The 20,230-nt window shown below is 47.3% G+C and overlaps 1 protein-coding gene across 3 annotated transcripts in view; it reads left to right on the forward strand.

Annotated features, from left to right (window-relative positions):
* CECR2 (CECR2 histone acetyl-lysine reader) overlaps window positions 1–20,230 on the forward strand; it is a 95,698-nt gene that overhangs the window by 61,683 nt on the left and 13,785 nt on the right. The window contains exons 3-9 of one of the 3 annotated variants that reach the window (XM_034063353.1): window positions 8,891–9,074; window positions 9,818–9,957; window positions 10,466–10,570; window positions 11,186–11,235; window positions 13,254–13,423; window positions 14,146–14,223; window positions 18,986–19,142. In XM_034063353.1, coding sequence (XP_033919244.1) covers window positions 8,891–9,074; window positions 9,818–9,957; window positions 10,466–10,570; window positions 11,186–11,235; window positions 13,254–13,423; window positions 14,146–14,223; window positions 18,986–19,142 — 884 coding nt within the window. Of the gene's footprint in view, window positions 1–8,890; window positions 9,075–9,817; window positions 9,958–10,465; window positions 10,571–11,185; window positions 11,236–13,253; window positions 13,424–14,145; window positions 14,224–18,985; window positions 19,143–20,230 lie in introns of those variants that run through there. The other 2 variants (XM_031044960.2, XM_031044961.2) reach the window with 2 other exon arrangements.

Raw genomic sequence — 20,230 nt, forward strand, 5'->3', positions numbered from 1 at the left:
GTTAAGTGGATGCACTTGCTTCTGTCAAGCCAACACATGCTCCTGTGGTGTGATCCCTTATTAGACCAGACAGCCTACATCAGCTCTCCATTCTCTCTGCCTCCCTGGAGACACTGCCTCGCTCCATAGCTGTTCCTATTCTGCTTCTCTGTGGGATACGACCTATCTGCCAGCTCCCCTTCCAACTTCCCCAGTTTTTATTGTATGGAAGATTGCTCGAGGTAAGATGGAGGAAGACAAGAAGCAGGACTGGACTGTTCTTAGATGCTGACAGCCTTGGGTTTTCTTAACTGATTTTTTCTTACTCCTAAACATGAACACTTCAGGAGTTCAGATGGGAAGGCGGTGGATTCCCTGGCATTCAACCATGGAAATTAGATCTCCTTAGCAAGATCAAGCAGCCTTTCTGCTGGAGAACTTCCTGTCCTAACTATTTTTATCACATTAGAGGGTCTAGAACACTGGTGTCTTCTCCAAGCATCTCTTCAGCATACTCTTGGAGTTGGTCTCAGTGCCACATTGGAGCTCTGGAAGAAAATTATGGGGTGAACACATAAGGGATAGGGATCAGGGTGATAAAATCACTCTGCTGACCTTTGCTTTTCTGGAAAACTTGCTTTTATCCTTCATGGGTGTGGAAACCTCTGGTCATTCATGTTTCAGACTGCCAAAGCCAGAAGTTAGACCAAACTAAGGGAGAGCTACTACTACTTAATAATTGCTAACCAGCTATATTTTTTGACCCTTGAAACAAACCCATGATTGTAACATAGAAGGAATGTCTTCTGGTGTTCAGCAATGGTGAAGACAAAGGTACTTGGGTGTAGACTTCAGTGCAGTCCACATGCTTGCGTCTCCAGGTGTCTTTCTCCTCCCCTTCACTGCTGGTGCTCCTGATGGCCACACAGGTAAGCCACAGAATAACTTGCAGTTTGAGCCATATATATCTGTGCAGAAAACTGGTTCTAGCTATCAGTGAAGGATATGAGGCAGGCCTGTACATGCCTTGTGAGGGTCTTGTACTCCAGCAATCTCTGCTATCTTTCTGACTCTGGGAGGAGAAACTTCACTCTGGAGCTTTGGTGAGCTCAGTTTGATTCCCTCCCATCTCATTCTGTGGTCTCATTCAGGGTCTGTTAACATCAGCCATTTTCCTTTTGTCCACAGCCACTTACAGGCCACCTGGTTTTCTCCAGGCATCAATCAAAACAGGGCATGTAAAACCAGGATGAGCTTGAGTATTTGTTTCCTCTGTCAGAAGGGCTTTACTGGGTGTCATGGTTTGAGCATGTTTTGAGGGTGTTTTTGTTCAAGGTTTTTTTCCAGCCAGGTGGAGGAGGGGAGTCCGGGAGGAAGGAGAGACAGGACACCTGACCCAGGCTAGCCAATGAGGTATTCCATACCATAGCACGTGATGCCCAGGATGCATACTGGGAAAGAGAAGCTGGAGAGCTAAATGGAGGAGGGAGCACATGGTGCTCGGCCGGGCAGGGTGGAGTGAGTTATGGGTCGGTGGCTGGTGGGGTGTTGTATTCTTTTCACTTGCTGTTTGCTGTATCATTATTATTTGTAGTAGTAATGGCAGTAGTGATTTGTGTTATGCCTTAGCAATTAAACCGTTCTTATCTCAATCCGTGGGGGCTACATTCTTTGGATTCTCCTTCCTAACTCTCCGGGAGTTGGGGGACTTGGTTTAAACCACGACACTGGGGTTGGACCTTGCTTAGGTCTGTCACCAGTGTGGTGTGGATAGGCATTACTGCTTCCCTCCAGACTCCATGGCTGGAACCTGTCTGTCCCCACCAGTGGTGCAGCACAGTGGTGCAGTAGTGGCACTGCTAGTTGAATTGGAAATGAAATGTGGGTGTTAAAATTTAAGATCATGATTCCTGTACCTCCAGCTTCTCGGTTATTTTGATCTGCTGCAGTGAAGTGTTTTGAGGAGAGACTCTTCAAGGTGCTTGTTGCCCTTGAGTCTTTGCCAGTCTGATCATCCTCATGACAAGCTTGCCCATGGTTTGATGACAGTATGCTTTCTGTCCGCTTGCACACCTTCTGAGCGAGCTCACACAGAGGGCTTGGAAGGAAATATACCTATCCAACCCTTTTCTCACCCAAAAGGATGGGGTAGTATCTTTTCCCTTCCTGCCTCATGCCTGACTTGGTTCCTTGGTGGGGTAAATTGTTTGAAGGTGAAGTACAAGCTGGTCCATAAAGCTTCCACCCCCACCTCAGATAAGAAAGCTCATTAATACAGTAGGAAAAAAAAAAGTCTCCATTGTTACATGAGAGCTCAAGGTCAGGTTGGTAGTAGTAACTCATATTGCTTCTAAGGTCAGCCTATGCTTTCTCTTTCTGACAAGCCACGATAGATTGACCATGGGGGCCCTTACATTATTTTTTCCCCTCTGAAATAGGCTTTGCTTCTCCTGACCCTGTTAATGATGTTTGACTGAGGTCATCCCAGCAAACCCTGAATCCTTCCCATTACCTTCCAGAGGGCTTGCCTTTGTGCCAAAGCATTGCGTGCTTGTTAAGAATGAAGATTTCCTGATCTCTGCTGTAGCAAAGAAGCTGCCTTCATTGGAGAGGGGAGAAATATCTTGAATGCCATTTGCCAGTTAATGCTCTCATTAACACCTGAGTGACTCCCAACACCAAGCTGGTGTCTTTTTGCCAATTCAGAACTTAAAAAGGTGCCAGCCCATAAGGTGAAGTATCTTCAGTCCACAAAATTAATTCCATGATAAAATGTCTGTTCTTTGATAAGACCGTGGTTGCTGCTGCTGTTGTTTCTTTTAACTGAGGACATCACCGAGACAAGACCAGTTCTCTTGTGTGCTGTGAACTAGATGCCTAATGAGTCTTTTTTAATTTATATTTACATTTATATTGAGAACCTTGTAAAAGCAATGCTTGTGCTGGGTGGCTGCTGGAACCCAAGTCTTTTTCAGCTTTTAAAGCTTTTGCCAGACAGAACTATCACTTCTATTACTTTTCTTTCAGGCCAGCTCTGTAAAAGGAACTGTGAGAGTAATCCTATTCATGTTTGAACAGTCTTTGAGGGAAAGGCTGAGCTCTCCCAGTCTTGTTTTCCACGTTCCTCCCACATAGTGCTGTTGGGCAGGAGGTGGAGGAGGTCTACTGTTATTTCTGCTCTCTGCCATCCTCTGGTTTTGTCAGGGTTCTTGGTTTTCATCTCAAATACAGAACAATATACTGTCTGGGATTAGACATAGGTCAGGCTTGCCATTTTCCCAGCAGCTTTAGCTCCAGAGTGTTCCAGTATTTACTCTTCCGTTGCATTTTGTAAATTAAATGAAACAAGAGACTTAAAACACTGTCAACATGATAGATACTCCAGCTAGTGGGTCCAGGCAATTATTTGGCATCTGAACTTTGAGAAGGCTTATTTGTGTGTACCAGCAGTATCTGAGCATTGTTGAGAGATTTTTATCTCCAGGATTTCCAGCTCCTTACCCTAATGATTCTTTTAATCCAATATTTACTCCCACAGGGTCGGGGGTTTTGTGGAGTTTTTCTTTAGTTGATTTGGGGAGGGTGTGTTTCATTGTTTTGAGGGGACTGGGGGCGGGAGGACTTGTAACAAAATTGGCAGCAATAGACCAGATAGGGAAGTGTGCTGTGACAGTAATTCCACAGTCGGGCCATGGCACACTGCCTGCGGGAAGTGCAGACTGACACAGGGACTCTCTCACTGAATCAGTGTTTGGTTTTGCTTTTGTTTGTTTGGCTTGATTTTGTTTACAGTTTCTCAGCCAAGATTTGATTTACTTCGGAGACTTTAAAACTAAAAGCACAAGTGGCTCTGCTTCCTCTGGGTATGAGGATAAAAAATTACGTGTGTGTGTGTACATAATTCCAGCCCCAATGCTGCTGGGTTCGCTCAGAAGGAATTTCACATTGAGTTTGCCCTACAGGGTGCCTGTGGGGCTGGGGTCTGTGGGTGCAGCTGTTCCTTGCTTCATTTGCACCAGGGGCTCTGACCAAATTTGTCCGTGTATCCTGTCAACCCTGTGAAGTTTTCACCATTTCTTCCAGAGGTCTCCCATGGAGCCCCTCTGGGAAACCGGGCACAGTGATGGGCACGCTGGCCGCTCTCCTTTTCCAACAGCAGAGCATGGCCCCGCACGCTAAAAGCCCAGGTGATGGGCAGTGTGCCTCTCCTGCGAGCAGGGGAAGCCATGGGGAAGGCAGGCTGCCGAACTGGGATCACCAGGCATGGGGGAGGAGTCCTCGGCTCCCCTCTCCTGGAGCACAGAGAAACCTCCCTCTTTGGGAAGCAGCCGGGTGGCAGATGGCCGGGCTGCAGCGCTGAGCTCTCAGGGGGTGTATCATTTCTCTGGCTTGTTCTGGACGCTAATACCCATGTTGGAGAGGAGCCCCCTCCTTCGGCTTGCTCCCGTCGTCTTTATGCCCTGATTCTTGTGCAGCTGCTACTAAAGATCACAGGCAACTTGAGCTGCAACCTCATTGGGACTCTTGTGGGTTGCCTGCTGCTATTCCTCCCCTTTGACACTGAGGTGCTAGGTCACATCCTTCCCTGTGCCCCACGTTTTCTTTTATATGTGTAGGGGTTTGCAGCATATGATTTAAACTTTCAACCACAGGTACAATTCAGCTTTGACCTCCTTTCTAATAATTGCAAAAGAAGGTAGGGACCTCTGACAGTGATCTGTGATTTCAGAGCACAGCCAGGGAAAGGACTAAGAATTGCATTGGGCTCATGAGAAATCGCCTGCACCCATGTGAAATGTATCCCACAGATACACATGTGCTATTCCACCACTTCCCCACTACAGCTATCCAAATTGCTTTGCGCATCGGGTGGCAGCTGCAAAGTAAGGGATGTTGTGACAAGTGAGTCACTTTGAGTTTTCTGAAATATTAATGGTGCTAGTGAAATTGGGATGGGAAGAAAGGCAGTGGGAAGGGTGAAGTTTTACAGTTACAGAGTACTCTAACTTTTCTGACCTCTTGTAGGTGATTTCTGCAATACTTAATGAGCTGCATGGAAGATGGCTTGTGCTGTATGGCAGGGAGAGTCAGAAGATTGAGATACTGTGACAGTTGTGGTCCACAATCTCGAGTTTTTTATAGATCATTCCTAGAACCGCCAATTTACTTTCAGGAGGGAATTGATTTTCCTTTGGGTATATATCCTGAGACAGAAGGTGTCTGTGTACCAGTTCATCCTCCTTGGGAATACTACCAGTTTGTAGAGAAAGGACATTGTGGATCCAACACTGCTTCCACTGGTTGAGTGTTTTTACATCAGTGATGCTGAGAACCTCAGAAGAGATACATCTGTTTCTTTAGCTCAGTGATCTCCTTCCTGTCTTCTTCCCGCCTGTAAAAGGGTTTTCACAGGTTCTCAACTGCAGCAGAGACTCTGTAGGACTTGCCACACCTGTAGGTATATCACTGTTACTTTAATGATTGGTCAAAGGGTATTTGACAGACTGCATCCAGGCAATTCCTGTCTATCTGATTCTTTAATCTTATGGATATGAAGTTTTTTATTTTTTATAGATAATGCTAAACATTCCTGAGCATTTCTGCTTTGTGTGAGGAAGGACCCCAAGGGCAGGGTTCTCACAGACTGCTGTACTACTTGCACATTTTCTTCTCCAAACCAAGGGGGCTGTTTCAGAAACCTTTTATAAATGGAATGTAATAGAGCCAGGCTAAGTGAGACTAAACGTAGGTGCAGCAGACAGGTTGAAGACGAGCACCCCACGTTTGTCTGGATGAAAGAGGCCAGTCCCTATTAAGAGGGAAAATATAAATTGGGTAAGACTGAGAGTGATTGAGAATGCCTTGAGACATCTGGTTCCCATCTCTGGTTCTCATTTCTATCCTTATTCAAAGCGACAAATGCACAGTAGCTGTCTTTGAAAATGGATGGGAGTAGGAACTCAAAAGTACTCTTGAGAACAGAGCTTGTAATGTATTGAACACTGGGTGGATGGAGGAAATTTCTAGTGTTAGCCACTTCTGTGAAAGTCAAACTCAAACCAAATTGGTTAAGTCAACAGAGCCAGTCCCCAGGGGGAGTCAGTTATATAGGCAAAGACTTCAGATGATCTTCTGGAACTGAAAGGCTTTCTGGATCACTTTTCTCTGAGAGCAGCCAAAATGGCAGTGCAAGATAAGTGTACTTGTGCAAGTGGTAAAAGTGTCTGTCTGATCCATGGTGCTCCCTTTTCCCCTTTCTTTTTCTTGTTTCCCTAGGGTAAAAAAGAAAGGGGGGTGAGGGGTTAGGGTTAGGGGTTAAAACTGAAAAATAAGAGCAGATAAAACCCTATTGCTTTTGTTGCTTCTTCCTGGCATCCCATGTCTCCCACTAGTTTTTCAGGGTCCTAGGGAAACTGGTTTTTTTCAGTCAATTTTATTGGAAATAGCCAGAGCCTCTATATCAGATCTGATAAAATAATCTTCTGTCTTGAGCTCTGATAGGGTTGAACAACTGAAGTGGGGGGCTGAAACTCAGATGTCTTCTGAGAGTTTACAGTCTTTTTCCTTCTGTGCATCAATAAGGTGTTGCTTTCTCAGCATGAATACAGGTGTTGCTTTCCTGCTTTCAGGAAAGGATGTTTTCATCACTATTTCTCTTCTGGAAGCTAGACAAATCTGTCTTTCTATTTTTGTTTTAATCAATGGCTTCAGTAAATGTCTAACATTTAAGCTGTGTATGATCAAACAGCACTTTTAAAGGTAAAAATTTTATAAAGAGGATCTAGTATCACACTTTCTGCCAAGCTGAAGTCCTTGCTGGAAGTTGATTTGGGTTTTTGAGGTATACGAGGAAGGCACTGTGGGAATGCACAGCTACTTCAGGTAGGTGTACTGTGCACTGAATATTTCGTTTAAAAGAGGTTAGTTTTTACCCTAAAATTAGTACTTGAGGCAGCTCAGAAATCATTTCATAAAACAGTCAGTCCTCCTTTGCTGACTGAACATTGTCAGTGCAGGGGACCGTCTCAAGTTGCATTTGTTTCATTGCTGATATTAGTGGGGCAAAGCAATGATACGTGGAAATGCTAATGCTTTGCTTGTGTCATGTACAAAATAGCAGACTCCAGACTGCAGAAGGCACTAGATCCAGGTACATCAAAGCAACTGTTGTTAAATACAACCAGAGGGCTGGTAATGTTCATCCAGTAAGAGGAGGTATCTGTGGGAGGTCAGTTTGCATTTGACGTCAGGAAGAAGCAGGCTAGTGAGGACTGATCTGCAGGGTGGTAGCATCAACTTCACTCGAGGAGGAAGAGAAATGCTGCCAGATGGACATAGCTTGAGGAATCATGTGGTATCTGTTCCTTCGTTCTTACAGTCACTGACCGGTCATGGTCCTTGCAAAGACATCCAGTCTTTACCAAACGCATGAAGCCTGCACTCTTAATAGCTAACTTCTGGTTGGCTTTTAACAACCTTTCTCCAGTTGGATCGTGCTCCTCCATCTCTTTGTTAAAAAATAATAGCTTTTGTAGTAGTTAGCAATTTCTCAGGCAAATGCAGTTCTGTAGCACTGGCACAGTTCCATTAATCATATAGAGTAATCCGTTTGTGCCAAAAACCTATCAAGTTGAGCTGCCTTTTTGAGAGCTGGTGGGAATATGTACCCAGTGGTGTTCTTGCTGGCATATGGACTTCCCGTGTGTGCAAGAATGACTGGGGCATGGGGGGGGTCCCCCTTAGCTGTGCTCAGGGTACGCAAGCAGGCTGAGAGAGCCTGGCAAGTCTCAGGACTCAAAAGTGATATGAACAGATCTTAGGGAAGTTTTATATTTAGGGACACATGGCCTCAGCAGCCATTTTTTATTCCCTCCCCTGAAATTTTCAGTAGTCAGAATAAGGGCCTCAAGTCTCATTAATATAGACAGCAGTTCTTTTAGCCTTAAGCTCCGTCAGCAGTCTAATGTGTGTCAGATGGGGACATTTACCCGGAATGCCAGATGAGGGCAAGAAATGTGTGTTTCCTTGGGTTATATGGTGAACTGCTGGGAGCGGAACAGAGACTTAATGTGGCCCAGCTAGAAAATGAGAAAGATCATTCCAAGAGCAATGTTTATGAAAAACTCAAGTGTTCAACTTGGTTATCTCAGAGACTAGGGAGGAGAGAGTCCTCTGGGCTGGACCCTGCCTGGGAGGTACACTCATGTTGTATGAATGAGCCTTGTTGCATGGCAGAGTCCAAACTGTGTGCGTTAACTGGGCTGCTGTGTAGATGTCCTGCCAGAGCCACTGATGGAGGAGCAGGCAGAAAGCGTCAGCACCTTTGGGGACAGAGGGGAAAACAGAGGTCACAACAGGAATATAGGAAGCATACAACAAAGCAAGTAGGAGTCAAGCAGCTATGGGAAGTTGCAAGGCATTGAATGAGGGCATAGAAATCTACATAAGAGGCAGAAAGATGAGCAGGGCTGGGCTACTGCAGATGTGAGAAGCAAATGGAAAGCTGATGAGGAGGGTCTCTACATGAAGTGGGCAGAGACGGAAGGGAATCAGACTTGTTGGCTTTGTTGAATCCTATTTTAGTAAAAGGTTGACGTTGGTGCTAGCAAAAGGCACAGCCCATGGGGCTGAGCTAGCATATTTAGCTTGTTGTTTCAGCTTGGAAAGAAATAACAGTAATGCAGAGTCCTGTAAGCTCTATGTGTATAATGTGAAATCTCATGGTGCTGGCTGCAATGAGATTACTGTGTTTTGGGAACTCTGTAGAGCTGCACCTAACCATAGCTGTTGTGGGGCATGGTTATTCTTCAGATGTCAGCTGTATCTGTGTTGTGTGCGTACAAGTTGTTGGTTCTACCAGGTGTTTGTGGCAAGGTGCAGTGAGTGTGTGGGACTTTGTTTCCTTGGTTAGATCCCAGACGTTTCACAGCTACCTGGAGGACATCATCAACTACCGCTGGGAGCTGGAGGAAGGGAAACCCAACCCCTTGCGGGAGTCCACCTTCCAGGAGCTGCCTCTGCGCACCCGGGTGGAGATCTTGCACCGCCTCTGTGACTACCGCCTCGATGCAGATGATGTCTTTGACCTTCTCAAGGTGCCTTGGGCAGCAGGAAAGGGGGAAATGGGGCAGCTGGGCCAGATCAGTGAATCTTTCTGGGAACAGAAGGGTTGATGCTATTAAATGCATTGTAAGGCCAGGTAACTGGTACCAATGCAGTGGGTCAGCAGTTCTCTATCTCCTCTACCGCCTTGCAGAGGACCGAAGGCAAGCACTCAGGACTGCTCTTGGGGCCCTCATCCTGAGCGGATGTATTCATAGCATGGGAGACACTAAGCAAATTGGCTTTATTGGCTACTCTTCCTGAGAAGAGTGAATTTGGAGATGCTCCAGCAGTAATGGCAGGGCTGCAAGAGCTGAGGCTGCCTTGCTGAAGGATGGTGTGAGATGAAAGGATGGGGATGAAGTGTAGTGGGGGAGCTGGGGGAAGGGTGATGGCAGGGAGGGGGGAGGGAGCTTCTCAGGGCTGTGTGTGACTGTCTCCAGCACTAATTAGACCTTCCCTGTCAGGAGCACCAGAGATGAAATGTTAAAATGAGAGAGGCCATTCAAATTAGAGATGCCAATCTCAATCCCTCCCTGCACAGAGAGCTAACGTCGCCTTCCCCCTGGAGTAACATTTTCCCAGCTCTGGCCTGGAGGAGCAGCTGTACTGCTGCTGTGGCATGGTGGGATGGGAGGAGGGAGGTGTTTGCAGAGGGTGTCATCATGTTTTGTGTGACAATGTGTCCACTTTTCAACTTGTCACCGTCTGGTTGGGGGCTTCCTGATGGGCACAGGGCTTGGATGCTGACAGCCTCCGCGTGGAGCCACTGGGCGAGGACAGCAGCGGTGCCCTGTACTGGTACTTCTATGGCACGCGGATGTACAAGGAGGATCCTGTGCAGGCAAAAACCAATGGAGAGCTGGCTCCAGACAGGTAACAGTCCCCACAGCATTCCCCCTGTGTCTGGGCGCAGGGGGCAAGGGGGGCACAGCACAGCCAGCCTGGCTGTAAGGGACTCCGCCTGACTGCTGTTGTGTCAGGGGGCTGCAGGGGGGAGCCTGGGAGAGGGCTGGGGCAATGCGGGCGAGACTGGAGTTGCCAAGCAGACTGCGAGCTGCCCCACCGTCGTGCATTGTGTCAGAGCCAGCCTGCAGCCTTTGTGGCACCAGGAGAGCCTGCTGTGGGAATGATGCTGCCTGCCCCACCGCATTCCTCCCCGTCTGCCCCGCACCGTGCCGGCGGCTCCCAGATCAGGCTCCCAGCCAGTGGGAATCCCTTCTTTCCTCCCCTCCCTGTCCTGTTGCTGCTCTGATTTAATCCCTTCCTTTAGTGGGGTTCCCAGCAGCTGTTCCAACTTCCCTGCCCTTCTCCCATCCTGCCAGGCACAGGATGATGAGCCCTTGCTCAGCAGATATTTCATGGAGGGTTTGCTGTTTCGCAGGGGATGTGGGGGGCAGACAAACACCCCAAACGTTCCTGCGAAAACAGGCAAGAGACGAGGGCGACCTCCAAAGCGGAAAAAACTTCTGGAGGAAAACCTACTGAGGTATGGAAAGGATGTTCTTGCAATAGATGTAAAATGCATATATATGCATAGGGAAGTATAATGTACTTCTGGGGTTCCCCCAATAAGTATGTGTATACCAAGCAGCCATAATTTCATTGCATCTCTGAAGTGAAGCAAGCTCAGACTTGGTGGGTACTTTGATCCCTCTCCAAAGAAAATTCTGAGTGAGCTGGATGCAGTGTGGTGGAACAGGGGGTATCACTTTCCAGCCGCCTCACTTCGGATGCAGTTCCTCTGAGCTGTGCTAGGGGATATGCTCTTGATAAAGAACACTTCAGTGGTGTAATGCTTGAAGCCAAAAACCCTGGCCACTTGAGTCAGTATAGATTTTGGGCTGCTTCCCATGAGAATTGAAATACTGTTCTTGCCAAACTCCAGCTTTGACTTCTTAAAATGTTATGAAGCTATGATAAATGTATATGTGAAAATACATGTTGGTCATGTGTGTGTTCTACATGGTGGTGTTTATCATGATTTCGCTGTGCATTGAATAGTTGCTCCCCATTCTTCTCCTCAGAATTGGCTGTGAGTTGGTCAATGATGTGAAGCAATATATTTATTGTGTCGCTTCTTCTCTTTCTTATTTTTTGGCAGGGAGAAGGCAGAAGAGAATTTGCTAATCCGTGAGACTCAGATAAGAAATGGTAAAGAGATTTTGCCGGGTCAGGGTTGATACAATCAGCTAACATGGCCCTTAAATCATCAAAGCCTAGAGAGATGCCTTTCTCAGGAGTGGGGGAGTCTCTGCTGGTGTCTGGGGCTGAGTTTGGAAGGAGGGGTTGGCATTACAGGCTGCCCTGCAGCTGGGAGCCTGGGCACCTGAGGGCTTCCTACTTTATCATGGATTAGTTTGAGATGAACAAACCTACCCTATTGGGTTACACTAGGCCCCAGGGGGAGGGGAGGAGGGAGTTTGAGTTTGAGGGAGGTGGGACTCTCTTGTCATACATGTGCACCCAGTGGCTTCTATGTAACCCAGGAGCTCAGCATGCCCATCACCCCACAATAAAAGGCAAGGGTGGTGTTGTCTTTGCCAAGCCTCCTTCCCTTTGCCCTTTGCCTTCAGATTTCCTGGTGGCTGCTTGGGAGCAATGCACATGAGGCTCTGAGGGTTTTATCAGATCATTATCTTCCAGCAAATTGTGTCACTTCAACTGCAGAGTAATCTCCTGGCACAAAGCAGTGCTGTAGTCCTGGTTGCTATTGAAAGGAGTTGCCCATAGGCAGCTGGCAAGGGAGGGGAAATAAGGGTGCAGTGTGCAGGTAAGCTCCCCACTGCAGTGGGCAGGACATGGCTTCGCATAGCCAGGGAGGCAGAAACCAGCACGTGGTTGGTTCTTTGCCATCTCGGTTACCAGTCCCTAGTGCATTAACTGGAGCTGAAGCCAATGGTGGGTTAAACTATAGGCTAGCCTGTTACTTGGAGCTAGCACACCCGCCATGGTATGGAGGTTTCTGACTGAGGGCAGGTGGCTGGAGGGACGGTACAGCTTTCCAGTCTTCCTGGGGCAACCTGATAGCTTGTGTGACAGAGCCACTGGTGGCTGAGATCCTCAAAGGGCCCAGAGAGAAAAGGGCTCTGTTTTTTGCTTCTCTGCATCTTTCATAGTTAATTTGCTTGAAAATGCGGTGAGAAGCTGCAGGACATCTGCTGCTGCGGGAACAGTGACCATGGGTTTCTTTCCAGTAGCCAGCGGTTAGCTCTAGAAAATCTAGAGGGAGCCAAGAACCCCTCAGCCTGAAGGAGCCTGAACCAACATCTTCCCCCTCCCCAAAAATGGGCCACAACCCTTTTTGCTTAAAGAGTGTCTCGGGGCAAAGGATGCAAGTCGCAACCCATGAGGTTCCTCTGCTCTGTGTAAACATTTGCGGAGCAGGAACCACACTTCCCCTCTCCAGGTGGGTGTTCCAACCATCACGCAAGACAGCCCTTCCTTTGCAATTAATATTCAAATGTTTCACACAAGGCAGAACAGCTCCGAGTGTCTTGGTAGTTGGGACATGCTTCAGAGTGGTGGGTGATCTGCTTCAGATCCCACTCTGGGTTGAGCAGGGATGGGATGTGAACTTTTGGAACTTCCCTCTCATCTGGCAGCCCTATGAACCCCATCCTTTACTTCCTTTTCTGTTCCTCTTCTGTTCTTTCAAGTGCCTGCAAACAAAATGTTTCATTTGGGGAGAATGGAAGGTTTTGTTCACCGCAGCCAAGGTCTGCAGTGCTAAAAGAAAAAGGTTATTTCAAATAACATTCATTTTCGATGGTTTTATTCTGCTGCCATAGTGTCGGACATTTGCATTACCCTGTGTTCTGCCCTGGCTGACAGACTCCATTACAAATCTTTTTTTGTGGCCTGTCATAACTGGAATGGAGGTTTGCTACAGGGATGTCATACTGCCCATGTGTTGCAAAGTGGCACCATTATTTCCTCACCTGTGTGCTTCCTCTGTCCTGGCATCACTTTCTAGTGCTGCTAGGGGATGTAGCAGTGCTTCTGGTGCATGAAGAGAGCTTTGAGTCTATAGCAAAGAGCATGTTTCCCATAACAGTGGCCATTGCCAGTACCCTTTGCCCTTCCTGAGGCCTGAGTAGAGAAGAGAAGGGGTAAAGAAAAGCTGTTACTCATAACTGCTGTGGAGATAACATCCTTTCATGTTGTTGAAGGGTCCCAAGGGCCTGGCCGTGGGACATGGTGGCTGCTGTGTCAGACGGAAGAGGAGTGGAGGCAGGTCACAGAGAGCTTCAGAGAGAGGACTTCCCTTAGAGAGCGGCAGCTCTACAAACTCTTGAGTGAAGACTTCCTGCCGGAGATCTGCAACATGATTGCACAGAAGGTGAGGAGACATGACATCCTGTTTACCTCCCTTTGACCGCCTCCAAGCGCATGGATGTTTGCTGATTGAAGGAAAGCTAAATTCAAGCAGCCTGTCACCCTGTCCTGCTTCCCGCCGCCTCCAGCCTGCAAGTGTGGATGCAGGAGCTGTTCAGCTTGTGTATGGGGAGAAAGTCTCTCCCCAATGGAGTGGCAGGGCTAGAGTGGATACTTAAGGATCTGGTTCATGATTGCACAGCAGTATAGGTAGGATGACTGGAGAGGTTACTGTCTTCAGCCATGTTCCTTGTTCCTTTTCTGCTAGCAGGGTATCTATCTGCTTTTGAACTGCTTTGATTTACAGCCTAGCTTTTCTATGCAAACTGCCTGTGATTCTGCTTTTACTGCTGTTTCTCTCAGCTGGCTCTGCTGAAGGGGTAGTGGCTGCACGAGCTGGTATGTCAGAGCCACGAAACTCTGAAGGGTACTCTCCATCAGCAGAATGTTTTCAGGTGGGACAGATTTGGCACAGGATCCTTCGGCTAGATGGCTTTGTAAAATGTGCTCTGCAGTCAGTGTGATGTTCTTGGATTGAGTTCAGTTTGCTTGGTTTCTGCCCTTGTAAAGCTAATAGGGATTTCATGGTCGCTTCTAGCCCCCAGAGTTTCTCCTGCCAGTATCACCAATGTGCCCTAATTTCCTCCACTCTCTCTTTCCTTCCCTCACTTCTCAACCCTGTTTCAGGAGAAGCGTCTGCAGCGGACAGAATTTTCTCCCAGGTGGATGTCTGACCATCAGCCCATCAAACCAATCAAGCAGGAGGTGAGGGGGGGTGCGAGGGGGAGGACGACGGAGGGAGGCGAGAGCAGATGCCTCCTGGGGGAAAAAATAAACCGCAGCATCACTATTCAGTGGGAAGGAGTCGTTTGAAAGTGCTTGTGCTGAAAGAGAGATGGGTGGTAATGCCCGTCAAAGGCAGGCTGACACTCGGGGTTTCTATGGCGAGCAGGGAGGTGCTGCCCTCTGGATCGCAGAGGTAACCGGCCTCGCCACAGACTCCGGTGCAGCTGCATATGGAAATCTGCGCTCAGTCTGGGGAATTCCACTTCAATGAAAGTGCTGGCACATTCGAGGCAGTTCAAAGAAAAGTTGAAGAAGGATGAGAGGGCTAGAAGAACCGGCTTACAAAGGGAAATGACAGAAATTCAGCCAAGGGGAAAACGTGAGGCTGCAAACCCATGAGGGTGTAGATAGCACAGAGGGAAAGAAGAATGACTGATGCAGGACGGAGCTGAGAGAGGAGGGGGTCAGATGGAAGTGGAAGTCACAGTTTCGGCTGCTTAAAGAAATGCTTACCAAACTGCAGCCTTGTCTGAAACACCTCTTTCCGTGCCTCTTCACCCTCATCTCCTCTCCACCGCATCAGTGTAACAGCGCTGGTGCTTGTGGGGCTGTGCAGTGAACCAGACCCAGGAAAATGACTGAAGTTAAATATAACCTTTTCCTTTGGTCAGGGTTATTTTTAACGTAGATCAGCTTCCTGATCCAGTTCACCACACAGCCCCCAACAGTCACGCTGGCACAGCCAGGGGCATGGTACAGTGGAGATGGGGGGTCTTTGAACTGGCAACTAGTACCTAAAGTAATCGGTCAGGCAACACGGGATTAGCTTTGCAGGAAAAAAAATGGCTTGATTCTATCGGGCTGTGGCATAATCTCTTGCTGTAGATTAATGAGAACATAGTTACCTGGTATTTTGTCAAACACTGGGAAATTAAACTGCAGGGAATATTCCACATGAGCCAGGGTCAGGGGTTCCCGCAAAACAAAGGAGAAAGTACAGTGCCCCACAATAAATATAATTACTTAGAATAGGTAAATAAGAGGAAGGAAGAACCCCTCATCGTGCTGCAGATAAAAGCCTGCTGAGAGGAAAATACAACCCCAGAGATGGTCAGTTTGGGGCCAGAATTGCTCTCTGCAAAGCCCACCATGCAGGAAGCCCAGGGACACGTGTTTGTTCACAGGCAGCAGAAATCCCAGAGGAGGAGGGGAGTGGGAAACACATGGAGCCTGAATGATGCTAATCAGTACCGCAGGTGCTCCAGGTCTGCGGCGGCAGAGGGCTGTTAATTGCTGCCTGTGGGCCAGTGAAACGTTTCCAGCGAGCGGGGGGCCCTCTTGGCACCCGCTGCGCCGGGGTGCGGGGAGCCAGCCAGTGCAAGGGTGGTGATGCTCACGCCAGCTCCCCAGCAGGATGTGGCAATCATCCCTGCTCGGGGAAGGTGCCAGCATGTCTGATGGCTTGTTTGCTGAGTGAAGGGTGGGCAGCAGGCAAGTCTGGGGGAGAAAACCTCAGCCTGGCGCAGGGGTGACGCCTTACCCCCGATTCTGTGAGCTGGATGCTGCTTTGGTCTGAGATATAACTGCTCCGTAGGCTCCTAATCCTGCGGGGGATTTCTCAACAGGTGGTTCAGATTAGCTCCTCATTAAAGAGCCTCCTGAGCAGCACCCTCATTAGGGTAGTGCTGCGGAAACTGGAGCAAGGAAGGTTTAGAGGATGAGGGGCCAGGACGTGTGGCTGGAGGGGGCCAGGGCACCCGAGCCTCCTGGCCTTCTGCCCCTGAAGCCTGATACCCACTGTCTGGAGAGCAAAGCAAAAGGCACGAGTTTAGCCCTTGGGGTCCCTGGGGGGAAGGCAGTGATGCTGTGTCCTGGAGTGCTCTCTGGCGGAGGGAAGGAGACTCTGTTGCTGCGGTCACACATGAGAGTTAGCTTTTATCCTCCGAGTGGGGAGGAAGCTGGAGAACGTCCCTTTGGCACCTCTTTGGCTAGGAAGGAAGTTTAACTTGTGTCTGATTCTTGTTTTTAGCGTTTCAATAGGCGTCTGCTTCCACCACATCTGATAGGAGTTTGTTTGTTTGGGTTGACATGTTTTTTAATGCTGAATTGAGCACACTCATCTGTAATGGGTTTAAGTTGGATGCCAGGCAGAAGGTACCTCTGAAAATCAGGCTATTTATGTGTCTGAAGTGTCTCAAAGAGCCCATGCCAGCATTGCTGCTGTCCTGCAAGCACTGCAGGGAGCGAGCGCAGTTGTGGATGTGTGTCGCAGTCCTTGTTGCTCACTACACTGCGTTTGTGGTTTCTGCTTTTCCCATTTCTTTTTTTCCTAATTCAGCTAACATCCTCTCCTTTGGTTCAAATTGTTCTGTTGCTTTGTTGATGCCATATTTTTGGTGGGTTGATCTGGAATATGGTATGGATTCTGTGTTGCGTCACTAGAGTATAGGGTGCTGAACGCACTCTGCAGGCTTGGAGAGGTCCTGGTGTGAACACTGCAGCTTGGATGTTGTGTTCATGTGTGCATAGGACAAGAATGGTGGAAGCTGTATGAATCCAGAGAAAAGGAAGGTCTGAGCTGTGCACCAGCAATTGAAGAAATCAGTGTGGCACGCCAGGATGGCTTAAATCTACTGGCTGGAGAATCTAAAGGCTGACGGTCACTTCCTCAATAAAATATCTTGGTGTACCAACCTGGTGGCTGATTCATTCTCACCTCTTCTAGTTGCTGTAGAATCTAGCTTTTTTTGGTACCTTTCTTTTGATCAAGAAAATTAGGAGGAAACTGCTTGATGGTGGTCAGGATCAGACCTGAAAGGAAGTTGTTTGCAATACAGGAGTAGAAAATCATATGTTAGAGCAACTGAGAAAGGGATATGAAAAGAATCAGAAGTGGAAATGTAGAACTCAATTCTGCAGGTTTTTGGCCTCTTGTACTTGGCACAGCAGTTTCATTCCTGGGCATTCTGGTGTTTGGGTATTGATCTGTTGAAGGAAAGGTCTGAGAGAGACAACTGGAATGATTAGAGAGCTGGATGGATTGCTTTATAAGGAAACATTATCCTAATTGCACAAACGTGGGAGTTTTGTGTAAGTGTCTGAGGAAGCCCATAAGGGCTTGAGTGTGGCAGAAGAAGAGGAGAATTAATGCTCACCCAGATGAGTGTAACCAGGAATAATTGGATGGAGTGAAGGGATGAGAAATTAACTTTAGACTGAATGTGAGGAGAAGCTGGCTAACCTAAAAGCATGTGGAGTCACAGAATGGTTTTCTTAGGGAAGGGTGGAAGCATGAAGTTCTAATATTTGACAAAGATCCAGAAAGGAAAAGAAGATGAGCAGAGTTCACTTGTGGTGAGATCATGTTGTGCGTTCCACCCAAAAAGATCAGCACAGAATAGGTGTTCTTGCTGTCCAGTCTGTCTCTAAATGTCCTGATGTCATCAAGTGTCCCATCGTCCACTCTTGGACACTTCTCCATGCCTATTCGTGATTGAAGCATAATTCTCTTAATATATATTGTTGCTGCTGGAAACAGGGATATAATACACAGTGCTCATTCATGGAGAGCTGCAAAGGGAGACTGTAGGGCAGTGCTGTGTAGGGAAGGGGAAACAGGGGGAATGAATGTACAGTGAAACTGGACAACATTTTATCAAAACATCCTGAGGTTTCACTTCTAGGCTATGAAACAAGGACAAAACAGTAATTATGGTGCCAGATTTTTTTTTTCAGGGGATTAATAATGGTAGAAGTTGATGGTCTGAGCTGCAGCCAAGGGACTCCAACTGACTGCTAATCCTCAGGAAATGCCTTCTGCCTTAAGTGGTGGTTGCTGGTTATTCCCTGAAAATGAAGGTGTAGAAAGCTGTATGCCCATTGTTCTTTTTCAGTTTATATTCCCTGCTGATAAAGCACACATATCTTGGTCTTGCAGATGTCAGTGAGGTGAGAGTGGCTGGTGGATGACCAGTTCATTTGCCTTATAATTAAATTCAGCTAATAAAGGTAATTCCCTACTGCCACATACATACTTTGCACTTTACTGGAGAAATAGGAGCAGACAACCCTGGTTTGGGAAGCTTACAGTCTCAGTGGGATCAAGCACAGCCTTGCAGCCTTCTGGCACTGGGGAGGTGAGGAAGTGGAGCAATAAAGAGTCAGGCGTCCTTGACTGAGAAAACTGTTCGGGAGACCCAGCAGGAAAACTGGCCAAACAAATGAGCAAGAGCTAGTTCAAGGGATATTAACATGCATAAATATGGCTGGTCTTGTGTGGAAAGGAAAGGAAAGCACTCCAAATGACACCTTGTACCAGTTTCTTTTCCTATCCTAAGTACTCTGTGTTTATAGCAGGGCCAGGTTCAACAGAATAGTCCTTTCTGCTCATGCTTGCACCTTGGGGATCTGCTCGCTGGAAGGGGTAGTGGTGTTGTGTTCGGGTGTCAACAGCCCTTTGCCCAGAAGGGAAATACACACGGTCCACCCTGGCTTGTCTAACCCATCGCTTCTCCTTCCTTTGTCCCTGTGTCAGTAGGATTTCATTGCTTGACAAATAACTTTCCTCTACATGTTGCTTTTCATCAGAGATTTCATATGTACACATCCTTTTTTCCCCCCCTTTTTTCCTCCCAGCCACTCATTGTAGGTATGCTCTAATGCTTGCTCAGGGTAAACCCGCCTCTGCTCAAACTTCAATGAGCCTATGCATTACAGTGTTTGTTGCACCATTTTGTCACAGGTAAACCCAAATGTGCTGAGTTCAATGGAGAAGCAGAGGCGCAGAGAGGAAGAGGAGGAACGCCAAATCCTCATAGCAGTGCAGAAGAGGGAGCAGGAACAGCTGCTAAAGGAGGAGAGGAAGAGAGAGATGGAGGAGAAAGTCAAAGCAGTGGAAGGTACGTGCATGCGGCCAGTGTGAAGCAGGAGTGGAAGCTTCCAAAGCTGAGATGGAGATCTTGATCTGTCATTTTTATACCTCCCCTGCCAGATTTGCTAACAGGAATATCTTTTCTGGCACTTCTCTTGGATAAGTTGGTTTGACGGCAACTTCTTTTTCTTTGTCTATCTCCCTTACTGTTGGCGGCTGCTATCTAGTGCATCCTTCAGCTGTGTTGTCTTCAAGCCATGCTTATTTTTTCCCTTGCCCCAGCTGGGAGTATCAAGAGTAGTATTTTTATATTGCTATTGGCCTTATCACTAAAGATGAGGGGACCAGACTAAATAGAGTGCCAGAGGTGCCAGCTTCAGGTGTTGGTCTTGTTTTTTCACGGTTTTGAATTAAATGCTGATTTAAGCTGTTCTGCAAGAAGCAGCTGTGTTGTGTTTAATATGATCAAGCAACAGGTAACAGGCATTCAGCCAGTACATGTAGGCACTGGTGTCTAAGAACAGGCTCATTTCTGACCACCTTCTCTCTACCAGTCTCCGTTATGGGGATTCCTTTATCTGCTGCTTTTGCTGCAGTGGCTGGCTGGGCTTTTGCAGTTCGTCTTCAGAAAGCTGTGGTGGTAATATGTGGTGGTATCAGAATTGTGGATATTTAAATGGATAAAGAGTCCAAAAAGGAAAAAGGATTAAGTTCATGCAAATCTTGTAAACTTTCCAAGATGAAACAGTCTGCTACCAGATGTTTGCTAGCAGACCAGATGTTATCTAAGAATAGCTTCTTTTACCTGCTTACCTTTTTAACCTTTAGAAAATCCAATTACTTGCTTGGCCTTCATATATTCCTGGTTGCCAGTCCTAGCTAATCCACTGCTTTAAACTGAGAATCATCTAGCCTTCTATATCTGCCACATATATCTCTCTCACCTTGGCAAATTGCATAGCCTCTGTGCTTTAGTTCTCCATCCATATAGACAATATTAATCTTGAAGTTCCAGAAGAGCTTCAAAGATAAATGTACCTGTAAAAAGATCTTATTCTACTATGAGCCATGTCCTTTTCTTGGTAAATTCAATCACTACATCATCTGGGTACAGTA

The sequence above is a fragment of the Melopsittacus undulatus genome, chromosome 5 (genome assembly GCF_012275295.1).
Source record: "Melopsittacus undulatus isolate bMelUnd1 chromosome 5, bMelUnd1.mat.Z, whole genome shotgun sequence".
NCBI lineage: Eukaryota > Metazoa > Chordata > Aves > Psittaciformes > Psittaculidae > Melopsittacus > Melopsittacus undulatus.